At 41.0% G+C, this 23,484-nt stretch overlaps 1 protein-coding gene across 2 annotated transcripts in view; it reads right to left on the bottom strand.

Annotated features, from left to right (window-relative positions):
- Window positions 1–23,484, bottom strand: part of TBC1D8B (TBC1 domain family member 8B) — a 153,655-nt gene that overhangs the window by 40,458 nt on the left and 89,713 nt on the right. For both annotated transcript variants that reach the window (XM_033945881.1, XM_033945880.1), the window contains exon 12: window positions 3,062–3,347. In XM_033945881.1, coding sequence (XP_033801772.1) covers window positions 3,062–3,347 — 286 coding nt within the window. The remainder of the gene's footprint in view (window positions 1–3,061; window positions 3,348–23,484) is intronic.

Below are 23,484 nucleotides of genomic sequence, written 5' to 3'. Positions count from 1 at the left end.
CCTTGTCATGATGGAATATTGTGAAAGGAGTGTCCGCTACTAAAGCTTGTAGCTCACCGACTCTGCGAGCAGATGCGAGAGCAATGAGAAAAAACACTTTCTAAGTGAGATATTTCAGATGAGCCGTAGACATTGGTTCAAATGGAGGCTTCATCAGTTTAGCAAGAACCACATTGAGGTCCCAAACTACTGGAAGTGGTTTGAGAGGTGGCTTGGACATTGAAAACTCTTTTCATAAATCTGGAAACCACCAGATGAGCAGAGAGGGGTTTCCCTTCAAGTAGCTGATGAAAAGTAGCAATTGCACCAAGATGGACTCTAATGGACGTTGACTTGAGGCCTGATTGAGATAAATGAAACAGGTAATCCAGAACTTACGACAAGGAGGTAGATTGAGGCTCCTTGCGATGAAGAGCACACCAAGCAGAAAATCTGGTCCATTTCTGGTTGTAACATTATCTAGTGGTAGGCTTCCTGGAAGCCACTAAAATGTCCTGGACAGATTGAGAGAACTGTAGATTGGTAGTTACATTGAAAGGTACCAAGCTGTCAGGTACATCAACTGCAGGTTGGGATGAAATAGAGAACCCTGGCTCTGTGTGAGCAGAGATGGAAAAACTGGTAGAAGTAGTGGCTCCCTGCTGCTGAGTTGAAGTAGAAGGAAGAACCAAGGTTGTCTGGGCCACTGAGGAGCTATCAGAATCATGGTGGCATGTTTGTGTTTGACGAGTGTCTTGAGAATGAGAGGGAATGGAGAAAATGCATACAGAAACTTGTTCGTCCATTCCAGAAGAAAGGCATCTGCCTCCAGGCAGTGAGGAGAGTATATCCTGGAGCAAAACTGAGGCAGCTTGTTGTTGTGGGGAGATGCAAAGAGATCTACTTGGGGGAGTCCCCTACTGAGAATAAATGAGATGGACAGGGGATTAATTGAGTGTCCATTCGTGAGCTGTAGAAGACAACTCAATTTGTCCACCAAGAAGTTTTTCTCTCCTTGAATGTAGAGAGCTTTCAGAAAGATGTTGTGAAAAATTGCACAATTCCAAACCTTCTGAGCTTCTTTGCACAGGGGAGGAGATACCGCTTCTCCCTGTTTGTTGACATAGCACATGGTTACTTGATTGTCTGTACGAATGAGGACTACTTGATCGTGAAGATGTTGAAAAGCTTTGAGCGCATTGAAAATTGCTTTGAGTTCCAACAGATTTATGTGATTCCAACGATCTGTGATGGACCAATGACCTTGAGTTTGGAGACCATCGAGATGAGCCCCCCAAGCATAGGTCAAGGAGTCCATCATGAGAACCTTCTGATGAGGGGGCATTTGAAGCAGTAAACCTATGGAGAGATTGGAAGAAAGCATCCACCAGATTGTTTGAACGAAGGAGTCAGAGTAATGTGCTGAGAGAGAGATCAGAAGTCTGTGCCCATTGAGAGGCCAGGGTCCACTGAGAAATTCTGAGGGGAAGTCTGGTGCGGTGCGGCAGTCTCGAACTTTCCAAAAGTTCTTCAAGCAAGTCTACTTGTGAAGCTGTCCACATTGGGGATCCATGGTTGACGTCACCCATATGTTGAGAATATGCTGCCTGCTTGTCCTGGGATAATTATCTTTTATAGTGACACAAAGAAAAATAGCTAATTTTAATTTTCATCATTCTGGTGCTATTCCTTTCATTTCCATATGTGCATTGGAGTGAACTTCAATAGCTTGGACTAGGAAGATACTACATTCTACTTCATGCAACCTAATCCATTGCTTTAGTCATTTATTTCTACAAATGTGAAACTTCATATGTTCAAATTCCAAATTCTTCATATGTGCCAACACTTATGGCCTTTCAGCAGCCAACTGAGATTCAGCATACTAATGTATATAGTTACAACATTTTTAAAGCAATTCTTAATACCCCAACAATGCCCCAACAAAGCAGGGTCTGTCAAAACAACTGGCTAGGCAACTTCATCAAACTCTCCTCATCCTACCTTAACTTCAGAAAACTAACTTAAACAAACCTGTTCAACCGATTTGTAACCAAGAACCCTTAAACCCACTACTGTACCCCTTTTCATATCTTCTTGTTTCCCCACATTGTGTATTTATGTAACCAAAATCCTCACTGTTATTTTTTTTTCTTCTCGCTGTATACAAAATCTCCATTGTTATTTTCATTCGCTGACTGTCCAGTTCCTCTTGTTGTAAACCGCCTCGAACTACTATGGCTTTGGCGGTATATAAAAATAAAATTATTATTATTATTACTTCAGAACATAATTCCTAATTTTTGATGATCTATATACACAACTTTAAAGCTTTCCTAGTAGTACCAGCCCATCCTTCTAGGAGCAACATTTCTTCTGTGTGAATCACCACAAAACACTAGTCCTGCATGCTAGAAAACTATCAGCTAGGCAAAAATTACACTTTAAGTAGAATAATCAGAGGATATCAGTAGCTTTGTTTCAATATTCAGGTTCATCCATATATGCATAAAAGATAACGAATTAAAATCTACAAATCTTTAACCAAGTAAATCATTCTTTCACTCATATAATATTTTGAATGATTAGGAAAATAATGTTAGTACTGTCAGAGCTAGCTTTAAGCAGGGGCAACAAGCTGGCCACACAGGGCTCCACGCTCCTATAGAGGCATTGTGCCTAACAGTCGGCTTTGCAAGGAGTGGCTGACCCCCAAGTTAAAGCTTGTTTTCCTACTCAATTTCCCTCTCCATCTCTTTCTCTCTCACCCCCACCCCCTTGGCAATGGTGCTTCTCAGCACTGACACACTGTGTTCCTCCCACTGCACTGCTGGCCAGCCCTTACATCTCCTCCCTCTCACTCCCCCTTGCTCTCAGAATAATGCCATTGTATTGCCTTCTTGATTCATGGTATCCTAACCTTATAAATCACTAAGATTATAATAGTAATCAGTGGTAAAAAAAAAAATTGTTTACATAAATAAAGCCCAAAAACCTCAGATGAAATCATAAGTTCTTGCAACTACTAAGGCCAGCCCTGGGCAATGTGGTACATATTTCAAGGTTATGAATGCATGCTTACCTGTTGAGAATTGTTACTGCCTCAGCATCATCTTTGCAGATCAGCAGTTTTTCCATGTTGTATTCCAAAACTGCCAAACCTAGCTGCAGAATTGCCTTAATCCCATCATAGAAGAAACAGTCCACAACATTCACAGCACTTTCAATAGGCAGAACACTAATAAAGAGAGTCAGGAACCAGGATAGAGAGACTGATGAAAAGAATGTCATGTCAGTCATGTGGTCTGTCAGCTGAGGAAGATGGTCTCTAATTAGTTCCTCAAATACTGCCTGATCCACCAAAGCTCCTAGAGGGAATCAAAATGATCAAATATTACAATCCTTAAAACACCAAAATAAACTTCTGTGGTGATTTAGTTTTCATGTATATTTTGATGCATATTATTGCCTATCTTTGCAGAAATCTTAGAAAAATGTCTTTCCTACAGTCCATAATAAGGTTTCCCATTCAGTGAACTATCATATCTGGCCAGGTGGGCCATGGGGAAAAAGTTACCTCTGCCTGATGCTTAGATCCAGATGAGCAACCAAGCTCTGCTCTCAGCACTTTGCTGCAACAAGAGAACCAATGGTGGATTTTTAATACATATGCAATTATCCCAGAACAAGCAGGTAGCATATTTTCACATGTGGGTGATGTCATCCACAGAACCCAGCATGGACAGTCCAAAGTGAACTGTCACTTTAAGAAATCAAAAGATTGCCTGTACTGTGCATGCGCGAGTGCCTTCCTGCCCACTGCTAGCAAGGAACATTAATTCTTTGTTTTCCATGAAGCAGAGAAGCCGCCTTTTGTCGTGTATTGTATGCATTTTAAACATATGTATATCAAATGCATTTATTTTCTGCATGTATTAGCTGCGTATGTTTTGTGCCTTTAAGTATTGAATTTACTTTCCATTTTATTTGCTAATATAATTGAAGAGAGTACTTTAAGACCTCAGCCTACTAGCCTCCTTCTTCTCTCTGAAGAAACTCATATCAGCAGCTTTTCTCTTAGGGTCTCTCTCCTCCCAATACTTTTTAGACTTTTGGGTCAGTTTTGAAGCAATGGTGAAGATAGCCAAATCTGACGCAGTGGCTCCTCTTCACAGCCCTACTCCAGGGCTGTTGACTTCAATGTCCAGCTCTGCTTCAGCTACTTCTGTACCGCATAAAAGTTAAGAAGCACAATCACTTCCAGCAAAGAAGTAATGAGCAGATGCCTCTGCACAGGCACATTCTGTGTCAACTACCGCACAGGCACCAGTTCCAGTATCTGTGCAGCAACAAGCACAATTTGTGCCACTTACCGCACAAACACCATCTTCATAGCAGCCAGAGCATTTTGTGTTGCCTACCACACAAGTACAATCTCTATAGCAGCAAGTGCATTCTGTACCACCAACCACATAGGCACTCTACTACCAGCAACAGTTTCAATATGTACCGACTACCCTATAGGCCCCTGCTCTTCAACATCTGAATATGCTGCTATGGAATGGGCTAGCAGGGCTACTGAAGTCGCACGCTGTGCTAAATCCTGTCAGCCCTCCCCCTAGCCTCGACTAAGTCTGAACAAAGTAAGCGAGATACCACAGGCCACTGCTCTCAGACTTCTGCATGTGCGTTATATATGCTTAATGAAGGTATCGATAACACGCACCTATCACCTGCATCTACAGCTGCATCGTCACTGGAGGTGGGGGCAGAGCGTATCTTCTGACTCTCAACATTCCTCCCGACAACTTTCAATGCATTCAGTCGACGCTCACCTCCCCCCCCCCCCCCCCCGAGGTTGCAGTTCTACTCCTAGACATCACAGCGTGACCAGATATTCTGCCACATGCTCCCCTCATTGCTTCTGCCACCGTTCCAAGTCTATGGGGGCATTATGATGAGGGCTATCATTCTGACTTGTCTCTTCCTGTTTAAGAACATAAGAATTGCCATACTGGGATAGAGTGAAGGTTCATTAAGCCCAGTATTCTGTTTCCAACCGTGGCCAACCCAGGTCCCAAGTACCTAGCCAACTCCCAAGTAGTAAAACAGATTCTATGCTGCTTATCCTAGGAATATGCAGTGGATTTCCCCAAGCCATCTCAATAATGGCCTATGGATTTCTCTTTTAGGAAATTATCCAAACCTTTTTAAAACCCTGCTAAGCTAACTGATTTCACCACGTTCTCTGGCAACAAATTCCAGAGATTAATTACACGTTGTGTGAAGAAATATTTTCTCCGGTTTGTTTTAAATCTATTACTTAGTAGCTTTATCGCATGTCCCCCTAGTCCTACTAATTTTGTAGCAGGTCCGATTACAATGATGAATTCTCTGATGGCAGTCTTTCAGATTCAGTTTCACTGCTTGATCAGACTCTACCATCTGCCAGCCTGTCCTTTACCAAGATTATTAGGCAAATGGGGCAGGATCTTCCAATTAGGATGGAGTCTGAAATATAAACATCTGCAGAATTCAGAGAGGAGCTCAACTACAAGGAGTTGCCCAAACACTGCCTGAAGGTTCCTCTACACCAGGGGTGTCCAACCTGCGGCCCGAGGGCCTCATGCGGCCCAGTGAAGTATTTTGTGTGGCCCCGGTCAAGGGCGATGCAGTGTTTTCCTTTGCTGCCCCTGGGTGTTTTACCGTCTTGCCGGTTTCCTTCTGTGTCTTACTGCAGCGTTTGCACGTTTGTGCGGCCCCAGAAACATTTTTTTCGGCCAATGCGGCCCAGTGAAGCCAAAAGGTTGGACACCCCTGCAGTCTACACAATTTTATGAAAGATGTTTTGCTCAAAAACTGGAAAACCTCCTACATATTCCAGAAAATCCAAAGATACTTCAGTCTGCCCCTGGATTCCATAAACCACAGCTACCACCCCAGTCAATAGTAGTGGAATCCTTCTTAAAGAAAGCACACAGCTCTAGAACATATGGCTAGTGCTCTCCCTGGAATAGAGGGCAGTATGCTACATAAGTTTGGTCACAGGGTGTTCCAGGGCTCCAAGTTCATGAGCAAAACCCTAAATTACATCTTCTATATGTCCTTCTACAAGAAGTCTCTTGTAGGGTTAACAGAAAACCTGGTCATATCCTCTTTTTAAAGGACTGTCCGGGTACCCGAATGGACTCTCCAAAACCCAGCATTTGCCATGTGAGGTGGGCCTCTGAGCATGTGAGGTGGGCCATGTGAGGTGGGCCTCTGAGCATGCGCGAATGACATCACATGCATCTGCAAATGCTTGGAGGCCTTCAGACATGGCCCAGAAATCAGGAATAATAATAATAATTTATTTCTTATATACCACTATACCGTGAAGTTCAAAGCGGTTTACAATAAAGATACATTTGACAGTACATGGGATAAAAACGGTTTACAATAAAGATACGTTTAGTCAGTACATGGGATGCAAGTGGGTTACAATACAAGTGGTTTACTATCAAGGTGCATTTTGTCAGTGTATTTGATTTAGGATGTTGGTTAAGGAGTTGGAGAATTGTGACGTTAGGGTGGTTAGCGGAATCACTACAGTAATGTCATCTGCGTAAGTGTAGAAGGTGAGCCCTAGGCTTTGTAGCAGGTTTCCTAATGAGCTGAGGTAGATATTAAAGAGGGTTGGGGATAGGGGGGAACCCTGAGGTAATCCGCAGTTGTTATTCCAGCTATGGGAAAGTTTGTCATCTTTGAATACCTGGTAGGATCTGTTCCTGAGGAATCCCTGGAACCAATTGTGAGCGTAGCCTGTGATGCCTGTGGTTTCTAGGCAGTTCAAAAGAATGGTGTGATCTATTAGGTCAAAGGCGCTACTTAGAAAGGGCTTTTGGTGCCAGAACTGAAGGTGAAGCAGGAAGGGGCTTGGGGCAGAAATGGGTGGGGACAGGCATCTGGGATTTCACTGAGAAAAATATGGTAACCCTAGTCGCTTGTTCACAGGATGTCCACTTATGACAACGACATTCCCTATAAACATCTATCAGCTTATCGGCATCTTCAGTTTTGTACCTGAACGGTGTGTCTACATGAAGTTGAAAATCCAACCCAGAGGGCGTGGCTTAGCGCGCACACAAAATGGACGTGTGATCGCGGCGCTCCTCTCAACCTGGCAACGGTCGGCAAAAAAAAGTTTTCCCCTTTAAGCCGATTTCGGTGTAAAACAGCGAAAAGAAGAGCGGGAGCATGGCAAGCACCCAACAAAACAAAAATGAAACTGGTGGGTCGGCGAAAAGGCAGAAGCAGGATCAAATTACCCCGAGTAAGGTTCCGCTTCCTGCTGAAGAGTCGGATGTGCTGAGCAAAGCCGAAGTTATGGAGGAACGGAGACAAATTAAACAAATGCTTAAAGAGACTATGAGTAATATGACTGAAATGAAGGAAGAAATACTAATTATCCACAGACAAATGGAAATAAATAATAAAAGAACAACTGACTTAGAAGCTAAAATGGAGGTTTTAGAATGTGAAGGAAACAGATGTAAAAATGACAGTTTGGAACTGATTCAATTGAAAAATCAGCTGGAAGATTATGAAAACCGAGGAAGAAGAAAGAATATAAAACTTTTTGGAATGCAGGAAAATTTGGAAGGGAAAAATGCCATACAGTTTTTAGAAAATCTAATTCCTAAAATACTGCAATTGGATTTTAAACAGCCTTTGGAAATAGAAAGGGCGCACAGGATCCCATTAAAAAATATGGAAAATCAAGGCAGACCAAGACCATTAATATTTAAAATGTTAAGATACCAGCAAGCAATAGAAATTTTAAATGCTGCCAAGAAAGATAAAAATTTAAATTATAAAGGATCCAAAATATGGTTTTTGCCTGATTTTGCTAAAAACACAGCAAACAAAAGGAAGAAATTCCTTGACTTGAGACCTCAATTAAAGGAAAAAGGATATAAATATGGATTGTATTACCCAGCAAAAATGAGGGTATCTTCTGGGGATAAATCTTTGTATTTTGAAGATCTGGAAAAGCTAAAGACCTTTCTTTCAAAATCAGAACCTATGTCATTTTAACACAATGGATGTTGAAATGAACAGAAAATATCAAGTCTGGTTTTGATGGATATTGTGCAAAAAATTTAATGTAAAACTATGAGACTTTGGAGTACTGAAGAAAGAAGAATATGAAATAAAGAACAGGAAATAAAATGAACAAAGGAAAAATACAATAAAAAAATATAAAGAAGTAATAGACAAGAAAGATGGACTGGAAACTCACGAGACTAAACTTTAGACAAGTAAAGGTTGGATGGCTGGAGTAAAGAGTGATCAGAAAGAAATAAAGAACTTGAATAATTAACAAAAGGAGAAAAGAGAAGAATGGACCAGATAATAATACAAATGGGTAAAATAAGAAAGCAGAATGGATAATAAAAAGGATATTAAATAAAATGACAAATGACAGTCAAGAGACTAAAGGGAAGAAGGATATAGATAAGAAAACAATATGAAAGATCAGTTAATTTAATAAATTAACAAACGAAAAGTAATGAATGAAAGGATAACAAAAAGAAGAATGTAGAATGGACTAATCATAGACAAAAATGATCTATGACATTTAGATGTAAGTAAAAGAAAGGAAATATAAATGAAAAATATACAAGAAAGATACATAATATGAAATTATTGATAATTGAAGGAGATGACTAAAAGATTAATTGTAAAGTTTGATTTTGTAATATTATAGTTTCAAAAGGATTGGATTTTAATTGGAAAAGAGGAAAATGTATTTAAAAAAAAAATTTAATAATTATAAAATTAAAAATTTCATTTTTCAGAATGGAAAAAAAAATTGTTGATATATAAATAGATGATAAAAATTATAAAATTGTAATCAACTTTTAAAGAAGTATATGAAGATATGGATATTTGTTTTTAGATATTAAAAGGATGATATAGGAAAAATAACACTACTTTATTAAATATATGTTTATGATAGAATTTTGTGGTATAAACTAAAATATTGGGGAAATATAATTTAAAGATTGGTGAGTAGATAAAGGTACATTAGTGGAATGTTAGGAATTAAATATGGTTAAAGTTATCAAAGGTTAAATAACCGATAGAGAATATAATTATTTTAAAATGGTAAAAAAAAAAAAAAGATTTTATGTTTAGAAGAGAGATATACTAAGATACACTGTGGAAGATTAATGAGTTTATCTTAAGAAATGATAAAGGGGATATTAATTAATATTGGTTGCCTGGGGGAGAGGGGGATGTTGGGGTTGCTGTTCCAATGTGTGTCCTTAAGCAGTCATTATATTGGGGGGGAAGGGTGGGAAAAAGATGGGTTTTAAAGGTATTACTAGAATGATTAAGGAAAAGATCAATAAGGGGTTGGATACTTCAGGGGTAAAAATGTGTGTCATTGAGAAACATTTTTTAGATCTTAAATATGAAGGAAGGAAGGAAGAAGATTATGATGAGAAGTTTAAAATATATAATGTCTTTTAAGATATTTTCTATTAATCATGTAATCAAAAAAAAAAAGGTATTAGCATTTTTAAAAAAGCAAAACGCGGATGTTTATTGTTTGCATGAGACTCATCTGAATATAAAGGAATCACAGAAACTAAAGGGTGGGTGGGTGAAGGAATGTTTTTTTGCTCCAGCAGCAGGTAAAAAAGCAGGGGTAGCAGTTCTTATAAATAAAAAATGTATGGCCAATTTTAAGGTAGTAAATTCAGATCCACATGGAAGATGGATACATATTGATATAAGTATGGGAAATAATACCCTGACGTTGTTTAATATATATGCCCCTAATTCGAATCAATCAGAATTTTTTAAAAAGTTGCAGAGTATGTTGTTACCACTGGCTGCTTCTAATTTAGTGGTGGCTGGAGATTTTAATGCTGTAATGGATCCATTATTGGATAAAAAACCAGGTAAAAGCATAAAATCTTTAGGTTTAGATAATTTGGCTCAATCATGTGATTTGAAGGATATATGGCGTATTCTTCATTTTAATGATCAGGAATTTTCATTTTGTTCACAGGTTCATAAATCATTTTCAAGAATAGATTATATTTTTATTTCATCACATAAGGTGCAACAAGTGATTAAAGCTTCCATAGATCCTATTATTATTTCGGATCATGCGGGAGTATGGATAGAATTACAATTAGATCAATTAGAGAATAGAAGACCTCTTTGGAGATTTGATAATGCATTGCTGGTGGATGACAAATTTTTGGAAAATTTTAAAACACAAATTAATGATTTCTTTCAAATGAATTTAGTGGAGGATACATCTATTGAAAATGTATGGGATGCATTTAAAGCAACTATGAGAGGTAATATTATATCATATTCAGCTTTTGTTAGGAAACAGATTAAAATGCAGTATATAGAGTTAGAAAAAGAAATTAAAATATTAGAAACTAAATTGGTAAGTAAATGGGAACATGAGGTTTTGTAAGCTCTTTTGAAAGCAAAAGGTAAATATAATGAATTAACTTCAAAAATGATAAGAAGAGATTTGTTTTCCAAGCAAACAATGTATTATGGAAATTCTAATAAGGCGGGAAGATTATTAGAGAATTATCTTAAAGCAAAAAAAAAAGAAAAACTAATATTAATGGGATAAAAGATAATAATGGTATAATAACAAATCAAACAGATATAATTTTAAAACAATTTCTAAAATTTTATAAGGACCTGTATTCTTCCGAGCCTTATTTGGAGAGGCAAAAAGATGGTAAAAATTTTTTAGATTTAATTAATGGACCTAAGGTTCCTGATCATATAAAACGGAGTTTAGATGAACCTATATCATTAAAAGAATTAGAAACAGCATTGAGATCTCTTAGAGTTGGATCCGCTCCAGGTGGTGATGGTTATACAGTAGAATTTTATAAAACATTTCAAAATGTCCTTTCCCCATTTTTACTAAATTTATATCAAACACAACTTATAAAAGGTAATATTAAAGGTACTATGGCTGAATCAGTAGTAATAGTTTTGCCTAAGCCAAATAAAGATCCTACTTTGGTTTCGAACTACAGGCCTATATCTTTAATAAATATTGATAACAAACTTTTGGCGAAAATATTGGCTTTGAGATTAGCCAAAGCTCTCCCACATATTATAGACACGCATCAGACTGGTTTTATTGCTAAAAGGCACTCCTCTAATAACTCTAGATTATTGTTTCATATGTTAAATTTATCAAAAAAAATGGATGAACCGGCTTTTACAGTTTCATTGGATGCAGAAAAAGCGTTTGATAGAATAGAATGGAATTTTATGTATCAAGCTTTAGAATGGTTTGGTATAGGTTCTGGATTTATACAAATGGTAAAAACATTGTATAGCTTCCCGATTGCAAGATTAAGTATTAATAATATGATATCTGAAGGTTTTAAATTGCAAAGGGGAGTTAGACAAGGTTGTCCTTTATCTCCTTTGTTATTTGATGTTGTATTAGAACCCTTATTATTAGCAATACAGCAAGCAGGGGGGATACAGGGTATTCCATACTCTGATATGGAATATAAAGTTTCGGCATATGCGGATGATATTTTACTTTATTTGAGAAATCCACAGTCTACCTTATCATGTCTATTAGAATTAATTGATATGTTTGGTAAATTTTCAGGTTATAAAATTAACTGGAGTAAGTCGGAAATTATACCTTTAAATGTTCATTGTGTAAAAGGACTATTTGAAGATTTTCCGTTCATATGGAAGGAAGAAGGATTTAAATATCTTGGCATTCAAGTTAAAAATACAATTGAAGATACTGTAAAAGAGAATGAAAAATTTGTATTAAAAAAAGTTACGGAGTTGTGTGAGCAATGGAACCCTTTATTTCTTGGTGGGGGAGAGTTCAAACTATTAAAATGATGATGTTGCCTGTAGTTTGTTACCAAATGAGTATGATACCTATTTATTTTCAGGGGTCCTTTTATAAAAAGCTTAATAGCATTTTAACGAAATTTCTTTGGCTTGGTAAAATACCTAGAATAGCTTTAGTAACTTTGCAAAAATCAATTAAGGAGGGAGGGGTAAATTTTCGAAATTTTTATAGGTATCATCAAGCCTATATTCTACGTCAGGGTATGTATTGGATCCTCCCAGAACTTATAGATAATGCACCAGATTGGTTGTATTTGGAATGGCGCCTTATGTTTCCCCTAAATTTAGTTCATCTTCCAAGTATTAACATGCCTAGAAGATACAGAGAAAATAAGATATTAATGGATACTTGGAAAACGTTGAGGTTTATTAGTAAATTAACACCTATCCCAATAAACAAGTCAACTAATCAGTCTCTATGGATAAACTCCAAGATCAAAATTGGCGGAGCTCAAATCCTTTGGAAGAACTGGATTATTGCAGGCATTCGATCTCTAAATGATGTTATTTCAGAAGGTAAACTGCTGGAATTTTCACAATTGCAACATAGATTTGGTCTTAGTAAAACACAAAGTTTTAAATGGTTGCAATTGAAGCAGGCCATTCAGGTTGGGTTCCCTGAATGGAAAACATTGAATAATCAATATAGTTTAGAGTTCTTATGTTTTCAAGCAGACTTCCTAGGGCATCAAGCCGCATTGTGGTATAAATTAATATCTGGATATTTGAATAAAAAACCAAAAAATGGTCTAAGAGACATTTGGAGCATTGAGATTAAGCATCAAATTACTGCATCTCAATGGCCACTAATTTGGTCTTGGAGAATGAGATGTACAGTGTCAGCATCTATGAGACAAACTTGGTTTTTTTTATTACATAGAGCTTTTTGGACCCCTACACGTTTGCAAAAATTAGATAGTTCTAAGTCCAATAAATGCTGGCACTGTAATCTGGAACCTGGGACGTTGGATCATTTACTGTATCATTGTTCCTACATTAAAAGTTTTTGGAATGCAATTTGGCCACAAATTAATAAATTGATGGAAAATCATGTAGCAATATCATATGATACAGTGTTATTTGGAATGATGATGAGAAAAAAAAGTCAAATTTCACCAGAAAATAATAAGCTTTTACTAGTCATGACAGGGGTTGCCATTCAGCATATAACTAATAACTGGAAGAATCATAGTAACCTTAATTATACATTTTGGTGGAATACAATTTGTCATATATTCAAAATGGAAAGAGCAATAGCAATACAAAGAGGGATATATCCTAAATTTATAAAAATATGGGGGCCATTGACAAAATATTGTAGTGAATGAATAGTAGGATTTCTCTTCTTCTTTTCAATATCTTCTTTGTGACACACATGGAGGGGGGTAATGAAAATAATTTTTACACAACATGTTATAATATGATATACAATATGTATGGGGTGATTGGAAAGTACTTGAAGGGTGGGGGAGGGAGAGGGGATAAAAATATGTTTAGAATATTATGTATTAGATATAAAAGTGATATTGTGTATTCATTAGTTGTAATTCAATATTTTGTACACTTCATGTAAAATTTGAAAATGAATAAAGAATTATTAAAAAAAAAAAAAAAAAAGAAAATCCAACCCAATGCTTGCAGCAGAGTCACCACTGTCTCCACCGCACTTTCGCACTCCTGACGAGATGAAGCCCAGATCAACCAATCGTCCAAGTAAGGATGAACCTGGATTCCCTGCCGGCAGAGAAAGCCGCCACCACTACCATCACCTTGGTGAAAGTGCGGGGCAGGCTGCAAACTGGAAATACAGTTGTAGAACATGGAAACACAGAAACCTGTGATGCTCCGGGTAGATTGGAATATGGAGGTAAATCTCCGTGAGATCCAAGGAAGCCAGAAACTCTCCTGGAGAGACCACAGTATGATTGTGTGCACTATTTCCATGCGGAAATGAAGAATTCGCAAGAAGCAATTTACTGACTTTAGATCCAGAATTGGTCTCCAGTCCTCTGAGCCTTTCTTTGGCATAATAAAGTATAAGGAGTATATGCCTAACTTCGATATGTGTTCTGGAACAGGTTCTATCGCTCTAATGTCTAAGAGACTTGCAGAGTAGCGTGGACTCTGGACTAGAGAATGATAAGGGGACAAATTTTTCCCTGTCCCCGTGGGAACTCATTTTCTCGTCCTGTCCCCGTGAGTTCTTTTCCTGTCCCTGCCCCATTCCTGCAAGCGCCATCCTCATCTGCACAAGCCTCAAACACTTTAAAATCATAAGTGTTCGAGGCTTGTGCAGTAGGGCAGAGATTATAGGAATAGGGCAGGGACAGGGATAGAAATAAAACTCGCGGGGATGGGACAGGGAAATTGAGAACCTGTGGGGATGGGGACAAATTTGACCCCATGTCATTCTCTTCTCTGGACTCCTTTTCCAGCCAACCTGCTGTGGAGTCCAGAAACAAATCTGGAGGCAAGCAAAATAAGTCTATCTTGTGCCCCTCCCGAATGATGTCTAGCACCCACTGATCCAAAGAAAAGCGAGTCCACTCCTGATAAAAAGGAGAAAGTCAGCCTCTGACTAGTGTCACTGGGCTTTTTAGGCACAGCTGCTGCTTGGGAACCTGAGGCCTGAGGACGCCTGGAATTGGAAGTGTTGTAACAAGGGTGGTAGCCCTGGGAATATCTCTGGGAGATCCCGCGGAGCCCTGACGAAACTTGCAGGAGGAACAAAAATTACTATGATCTCCTCCCTACATCCGGAGCATAATATCTGAATTACAGCTACTGCAATCAAGGTCTGAAACAGCTAGACAAGAGGATTCCCAAACAGGAAGCTCCCTCACCTGGACAATAGGCTGAAAAAACCCCGATGCACCCACCAGCCACGCCAAACGAGCGAGGTCTGAAGAATACACTTTTCAGAGAAGCTGAATAAAATCCAGTGAAAAGTCACACCCTGCAAACATGGCAGGGCTCTGTTGAAACATAGAAACATAGAAGATGACGGCAGAAAAGGGCTACAGCCCATCAAGTCTGCCCACTCTGTTTACCCACCCCCTGTCTATGCCCTAATGACCCAATTTCCTTATCTTGACCCTCATAGGGATCCCACATGGGTATCCCATTTATTCTTAAAGTCTGGCACGCTGTCTGCCTCGATCACCTGCACTGGAAGCTTGTTCCAATGATCAACCACTCTCTCTGTGAAGAAATACTTTCTGGTGTTGCCATGAAATTTTCCGCCCCTGAGTTTGAGCGGGTGCCCTCTTGTGGCCGAGGGTCCCTTGAGAAAGAAAATATCATCTTCCACTTCGACACGTCCTGTGATGTACTTAAATGTTTCGATCATGTCTCCCCTCTCCCTACGTTCCTCGAGAGTGTAGAGCTGCAATTTGTTCAGTCTCTCTTCGTACGAGAGACCCTTGAACCCCGAGATCATCCTGGTGGCCGTCCGCTGAACCGATTCAATTCTGCGCTCATCTTTACTGTAATGTGGCCTCCAGAATTGCACACAGTATTCCAGATGAGGTCTCACCAACGGCATTATGACTTCAGGCTTTCGGCTGATGAAACTTCTATTGATAAAACCCAATATCTGCCTTGCCTTAGATGAAGCCTTCTCCACTTGATTGGCAGTTTTCATGTCTGCACTGATGATTACTCCTAAATCTCGTTCTGCTGAAGTCCTAGTTAAAGTTTTTCCGTTCAAGAAGTATGTCCTGCATGGATTTCCGCTTCCGAGGTGCATGACCTTACATTTCTTAGCATTGAAGCCTAGCTGCCAAGTTGAGGACCAACTTTCCAATGTTGAGGCACATTCGTCACACCAAAAAAGTCCCCAGACTCAGAATGCAGGCATTTTGCGCCAGACTCTAGAACGGCCACCGGGCGAGATTTTTTACTGAAGTCATGGACCCAGGCCGGCTCCCCAGTCCTATAGTACACAGGAGATGCAAACTCCGAAGCTCCCACCCTCTCCCCCAGCATGCTATGGCACGCTGTACATGGTCACTGATCTGGTATCAATCCAGCGCAATGAGTCCTCTAGCTGTTCTAATTCACTCAAAGTGCATACCACCCTATATACTGTATATGCAAACGATATAATTCTGATCCATCCCACCGATCCCTTTTTATCATCTCTGACTAAGCTTAATGACTGTCTTGATGCAATAGCAGACTGGCTATTTAAGAACAGATTAGTATTGAATAAGAATAAGTGCTGCCTGCTGGTTTTTGGGCATCCTTCCATGAATCTGAATCTAATTCTGCTATTTGGAAATAAGATTATTCCTGTTGAGTCCTTTAACTATTTTAGATCCTTTAACTATTTTAACTATAGACCAGGGGTGTCAAAGTCCCTCCTCGAGGGCTGCAATCCAGCCGGGTTTTCAGGATTTCCCCAATGAATATGCATGAGATCTATTACCATACAATGAAAGCAGTGCATGCAAATATATTTCATGCATATTCATTGGGGAAATTCTGAAAACCCAACTGGATTGTGGCTCTCAAGGAGGGCCTTTGACACCCCTGCCATAGACTGACACTCATTATTCCTACCCTAAATTTCCAGTTTATGCAAATCAAGCTTCTTCATATTCAGGCAGCTGCTTGCCATCAGAAAACTTTTTGATCATGACATTACACACACTGGTATTACCATTATTCAGTTCACGTGTTAAATTATTGTAATATCATTTATGGCAGGGGTCTCAAAGTCCCTCCTTGAAGGCCGCAATCCAGTTGGATTTTCAGGATTTCCCCAATGAATATGCACGAGATCTATTTGTATGCACTGTTTTCAATGCATATTCATTGGGGAAATCCTGAAAACCCGACTGGATTGCGGCCCTCAAGGAGGGATTTTGAGATCCCTAATTTATGGTGATCTCCCTCTTTCTGTTCTGAAAAAGCTGCAAATGTTATAAAATAAGACCATCAGACTTCTTTATAAAGCTGTACAGCCAATATGACATCAATGGTTACTGGTGAAACACAAGGGTTGGGCTGTCTACAAAGTTTTGATGCCGACTTAAGGCTTTTTGGTTAGGAATCCCAGACTACAATATTCCCTTATTGTTCGGCTCATGTATTGTGCTCTCTCAACAATCATTGCCTAGTGTGCCCCAGTGCCAAACAAGCGCAGCTCAAGTCGATGAGGTATAAAGAATTTTACTTAATTGTTCCATTCTTCAGGAATTAGATGCCTCTCTCAATATGAAATATCTTGTCTATCAAGACATGGCTGTTTAAACAGGCATTTACAATCTGACTGGCCTGAGAATAGATAACAGTAACAACATGATCTTACAAATATATAATTTATATCTATTTTTTCTCTAAGTCTTGTCTATAAGAATTCATGGTGCTGTATCTTTCCTATCATTATAAATTGAAGTTCTTTTCTCTCTTTATTTAGTCTATACACTGCTTAGCTCTGCATTGTCAGTTTAGCGGTACAGCAAATAGGAAATAAATAAATACAAAGTTTATGCATTAGTCACAAAAGCTGGCATGTCATTTTAAAGAATTGGGAGGACACTTTTATATTTTTAAAAAATATTTCCTGCCAGTGAAGATACATTTAGTACATACAAGTTAACACATGGCCAAATTTTATCTGTTTAAGCATAGGAGGGGCCAGGGCCAGGGTCAAAAGTTAGCACTTGAGTGTTACAGTTATCGCATATCTGGATAACATTGTTAAAATGGCAACATAAATAGCAGTCCTATCTTTAAAAGATAACTTATCTATTTATGTTATGAGTTAAATGAACAATTTGCCTGAAAGCCACCTGCTTCAATTATTCAGTAGCCATTTCATCAACTTCCTCATGGATTAACCATAATGTTCTACATCTACTCCCTTTTGTAACTCCTTTTTCTCCCACATATAAATAACACTTTCCCTGTTCATCACTTGATACTGCGTAAGATTTCTAAAACAGAAAACACTATAGACTTGTATATAATTACAAATAAAATAATTTATGCATCTCTAGGCCTTTAACAATGCCTGAATAGTGAAATAGCACAGTTACTTACCGTAACAGGTGTTATCCAGGGACAGCAGGCAGATATTCTTGACTGATGGGTGACGGCACCGACGGAGCCCCGGTACGGACAATTTTAGAGTGATTGCACTCTAAGAACTTTTTAGAAAGTTCTAGCTCGGCCGCACCGCGCACGCGCGAGTGCCTTCCCGCCCGACAGAGGCGCGCGGTCCCTCAGTTAGTATAAGCCAGCTAAGAAGCCAACCCGGGGAGGTGGGTGGGACGCAAGAATATCTGCCTGCTGTCCCTGGATAACACCTGTTACGGTAAGTAACTGTGCTTTATCCCAGGACAAGCAGGCAGCATATTCTTGACTGATGGGTGACCTCTAAGCTAACAAAAAGAGGGATGGAGGGAAGGTTGGCCATTAAGAAAACAAATTTTGTAAAACAGATTGGCCGAAGTGACCATCCCTTCTGGAGAATGCATCCAGACAATAATGAGATGTAAAAGTGTGAACTGAGGACCAAGTAGCAGCTTTGCAGATTTCCTCAATAGGAGTGGAACGGAGGAAAGCTACAGATGCTGCCATTGCTCTGACTCTATGGGCCGTGACAGAACCTTCCAGTGTCAGTCCGGTCTGAGCATAACAGAATGAAATGCACGCTGCTAGCCAATTAGACAACGTACGTTTAGAAACAGGACGTCCCAATTTATTCGGATCAAAGGACAGAAAAAGCTGGGGAACTGATCTGTGGGGTTTCGTACGCTCCAGATAGTAAGCAAGAGCCCTTTTACAATCCAAAGTATGCAGAGCTTGTTCCCCAGAATGAGAATGAGGTTTTGGAAAGAAAACCGGTAGAACAATGGATTGGTTGAGATGAAATTCAGAAACAACCTTGGGGAGAAACTTTGGATGTGTGCGCAGAACCACCTTGTCACGGTGAAAAACCGTAAAAGGTGGATCTGCAACCAGTGCATGAAGCTCACTGACTCTCCTGGCAGAGGTAAGAGCAATAAGGAAAAGTACTTTCCAAGTGAGAAATTTGAAAGGAGAAGTAGCTAAAGGTTCAAATGGAGGTTTCATTAAAGCTGAAAGAACCACATTGAGATCCCAGATAACCGGAGGGGCTTTAAGAGGTGGTTTCACATTGAAAAGCCCACGCATGAACCTGGACACCAGGGGATGAGCTGAAAGAAGTTTTCCATGGACTGGCTCATGAAAAGCTGCAATGGCACTGAGGTGGACCCTATGGAAGAGGACTTCAGGCCAGAGTCAGACAAAGAAAGAAGATAATCCAACAACGCCTCCACTGCTAGGGAAGTGGGATCAAGATGATGAAGAAGACACCAGGAAGAAAATCTCGTCCACTTTTGATGGTAACATTGTAGAGTGGCTGGTTTCCTGGAGGCATCCAGAATGGAACGAACGGGCTGAGACAAAAGAGTATCAGTCGAGTTCAGCCCGAGAGATACCAAGCCATCAGGTGTAGAGACTGAAGGTTGGGATGCAGAAGGGTTCCCTGCTGTTGGGTAAGCAGAGAAGGAAACAGAGGCAGAAGAAAAGGTTCCCTGGAACTGAGTTGAAGTAGAAGGGAGAACCAATGTTGCCTGGGCCACCTCGGAGCAATCAGAATCATGGTGGCTCGTTCCCTCTTGAGCTTGAACAAGGTTCTCAACATGAGAGGCAGAGGAGGGAAGGCGTACAGGAACAGATTCGACCAGTCGAGGAGAAAAGCATCTGCTGTTAGACGGTGTGGAGAGTAAAGTCTGGAGCAGAAAAGGGGCAGCTGATGATTGTGAGGAGCTGCAAAGAGGTCTATCTGAGGAGTGCCCCATTGATTGAAGATAGACTGCAGAGTTACTGGATCGAGTGTCCACTCGTGAGGTTGGAGAATTCGGCTGAGTTTGTCCGCTAAGGAATTCTGTTTTCCCTGAATGTATATAGCTTTCAGGAAGAGATGGTGATCTATGGCCCAAGTCCAGATCTTCTGGGCCTCCTGGCATAAAAGGCGAGAGCCTGTCCCACCCTGTTTGTTGATGTAGTACATCGCAACCTGATTGTCTGTGCACAACAGAAGGACCTGAGGAAAGAGAAGGTGTTGGAAGGCCTTGAGGGCGTAAAACATCGCTCTGAGTTCCAGGAAATTGATTTGATGCTTCCTTTCCTGGGCTGACCAAAGACCTTGAGTCTGGAACTCGTTCAAGTGAGCTCCCCATGCGTACAGAGAGGCGTCGGTGGTGATGACTAGTTGATGAGGAGGCTGATGGAACAGAAGACCTCTGGATAGATTTGAGGATACCAACCACCATTGAAGAGACTGACGAAGAGATGATGTCACAGATATGTGTCGTGAGCAAGGATCCGATGCTTGGGACCACTGGGTAGCAAGGGTCCATTGAGGAGTGCGCAGGTGAAGACGGGCATGAGGTGTGACATGAACTGTGGATGCCATGTGCCCCAAGAGTACCATCATTTGTCTTGCTGAGATGGACGGCAGAGGAAGCACCTGGTGACATAGAGACTGAAGAGTCTGGAGACGATTGGGTGGTAGGAAAGCTCTCATGAGGAGTGTATCCAGGATCGCTCCAATGAATTGAAGCCTCTGAGTGGGAATGATATGAGATTTGGGTAGATTGATCTCGAATCCCAGAAGTTGTAGAAACTGGATGGTTTGGTTGGTGGCCAGAAGGACTGCTTGAGCGGAAGTGTCTTTGATCAACCAATCGTCCAGGTAAGGAAATACATGCAGGTGGTGAGAGCGTAGAAATGCCGCTACCACAATGAGACATTTGGTGAATACCCTTGGAGAAGAGGCAAGACCGAAGGGCAGTACCTTGTACTGGTAATGACAATGATTGATCATGAATCGGAGATATGGTCTTGAGGTTACATTGATCGGTATGTGAGTGTAAGCCTCTTTGAGATCGAGGGAGCATAGCCAGTCGTTTTGATTTAGGAGGGGATAAAGGATGGCTAAAGAAAGCATCTTGAATTTTTCTTTTACTAGATGAATGTTGAGATCGCGAAGATCCAGGATGGGTCTGAGATCTCCTGTCTTTTTGGGAACTAGAAAGTAACGGGAGTAGAATCCCTGCCCCTTTTGATCTAGAGGAACTTCCTCTATAGCGTTCAGAAGGAGGAGGGATTGGACCTCCTGAATAAGGAGGGCCGATTGAGGACTGTTCAAAGCAGACTCTTTTGGCAGGCTTTGAGGTGGAAGAGTCTGAAAGTTGAGAGAGTAGCCGTGGCGGATGATGTTGAGGACCCATTGGTCCGATGTGATTACTTCCCACCGGCTGAGGAACAGAGAAAGTCGACCTCCTATAGGCTGAGGCAGGAGAGCAGGAATAGGGATACTGGCTATACTGTGGAGAATGAAGTCAAAAGGGCTGTGACTTCTGCTGAGGAGGTTGTTTAACAGCTTGTTGCTGCTGCTGTTGTCTGGGAGGCTGACGTTGTTGTTGCCTCTGACGCCTAGGTTGCTGAGCAGTGGTAGTCAATGGACGAGCTGTGAAGCGGCGTTGATAGGCCGATTGCTGCCTGTATGGTCTTGGCGGAGGAGGCTTCTTTTTATTCTTGAGCAAGGTATCCCAGCGCGTCTCATGAGCAGAGAGCTTTTGTGTGGTTGAGTCCATGGAATCACCAAAGAGCTCATCCCCTAGGCATGGGGCATTGGCTAACCGATCTTGATGGTTAACATCAAGCTCGGATACCCGAAGCCAGGCCAAACGACGCATAGCTACTGACATTGCTGTCGCTCTGGATGTAAGTTCAAAGGTGTCATATATGGATCTCACCATAAACTTACGTAATTGTAGAAGAGACGACAAGCATGTGTGAAAAGCGGGATGCTTTCGTGAAGGAAGGTATTTTTCGAAAGAAGCCATGGTGGTAAGGAGATGCTTTAAATAAAAAGAAAAATGAAAAGCATAATTACTAGCCCTATTTGCTAACATAGCATTTTGGTAGAGCCTCTTACCAAATTTATCCATGGCCCTTCCTTCTCTGCCAGGAGGGACAGATGCATATACACTGGCTCCTGAAGTCTTTTTAAGGGTGGATTCGACAAATAAGGATTCATGTGGAAGTTGAGGTTTGTCGAACCCAGGAATGGGAATTACTTTATATAGAGAATCCAGTTTACGTGTGGCCCCTGGAACAGTTAAAGGAGTCTCTAAATTCTTATAGAAAGTTTCCCTCAAGATGTCATGAAGGGGAAGTTTCAAAAATTCCTTTGGAGGCTGATCAAAATCAAGGGCATCCAAAAAAGCTTTAGACTTTTTGGATTCAGCCTCCAAAGGAATGGACAAGGACTCACACATCTCTTTCAAAAAACTAGAGAAAGAGGAAGTGGCCTGTTTGGAGGATGGGTCAGGGACAGCCGAATCCTCCTCCTCTGAGGAACATTCGCCTTCAGAAAGAAAGGGTTCCTCTGAGTCTCCCCACAGATCAGGGTCCCTGACATGGGAAGAATGGTCCCGAGACTCAGGTGTCGACGTTTGCATGTGTCGGGTTTTGCGCACCGACTTACCCGACCTCATCGATACCGAGTCAGGAGAAGTTATCGGTCGCACCGGTGCCGAAGTCTGCACCGATTGATGGTGAGCTCTCGGCTCCGGTGCCAGGACTGGCATCGATACCGATGAGGTTAGGTGAAGCGGTACCGAGACAGTGGAAGCGGGTAACACGGGTTCCACAATCGGTATCGATATGGGTTGATCCACAACCGGTACCGGTGGCTCGGTGCGGACTGGCACCGGAAGGTTCGGTGTCATGATAGCAGGAAGGAGTCGTTCTAATTGCTCCTTAAGCTGCACCTGAAGGATGGCCGTAATGCGGTCATCGAGGGATGGCACCGGTACCGCTTTTTTCTTCTGCGGTACCTGCGGTGCCGCTCGACGCCCCGGAGATGAGGAGCCCGATGTCGAGGGACTCACCTCTATAGGGGCGGAGCGCTTCCGCTGGCGTCTTACAGGCGGCAGGATTGGACTCACTGCACTCGAGGCCGGAAGACGTTCCAGCGGGGAAGGCTTCTTAGCCGGCTTACCTGACTGTTGAGACGCCGGTGTGGAATCACGCGGCGTCGAAGATGAGGGTGCCGACTGAATCGGTGCCGAAGCCGGAGTCGAAGGAACGGGGTCGGACATCTCGGCACCGAATAACAATCGCTGCTGAATTTGGCGATTTTTCAATGTCCGTTTTTTTAAAGTAGCACAGCGGGTGCAAGAAGAGGCCTGATGCTCAGGACCCAAACACTGTAAACACCAGTTGTGTGGGTCCGTGAGAGATATAGGCCTAGCACACCGCTGGCACTTTTTAAAACCCGGTTGAGGGGGCATGAAAGTAAAAACGGCTTCCGCCAAATCGAAGGCCGAGGCTTCGATGGTGGCAGAAGGCCCCGCCGGGGAAAACCGAAAAATAAAGAATAAAAATGAAAGTTTTTTTTTTTTTTACAATTGAGATAGAAAGAAAAAAGGCAATTTAAGCCAAAACGTTTACGCGAGCGGGAAGGCAAGTTAAGAAAATTTCAACAGCCGTTGAAAACGCGTCTTCTTAGCTCCGCGGAAACTAAGAAACTGA

Source organism: Geotrypetes seraphini, chromosome 5 (genome assembly GCF_902459505.1).
Source record: "Geotrypetes seraphini chromosome 5, aGeoSer1.1, whole genome shotgun sequence".
Taxonomy (NCBI): Eukaryota; Metazoa; Chordata; class Amphibia; order Gymnophiona; family Dermophiidae; genus Geotrypetes; species Geotrypetes seraphini.
The sequence above is the reverse complement of the archived record's forward strand: the minus strand, read 5'-3'. Positions and strand labels throughout refer to the sequence as shown.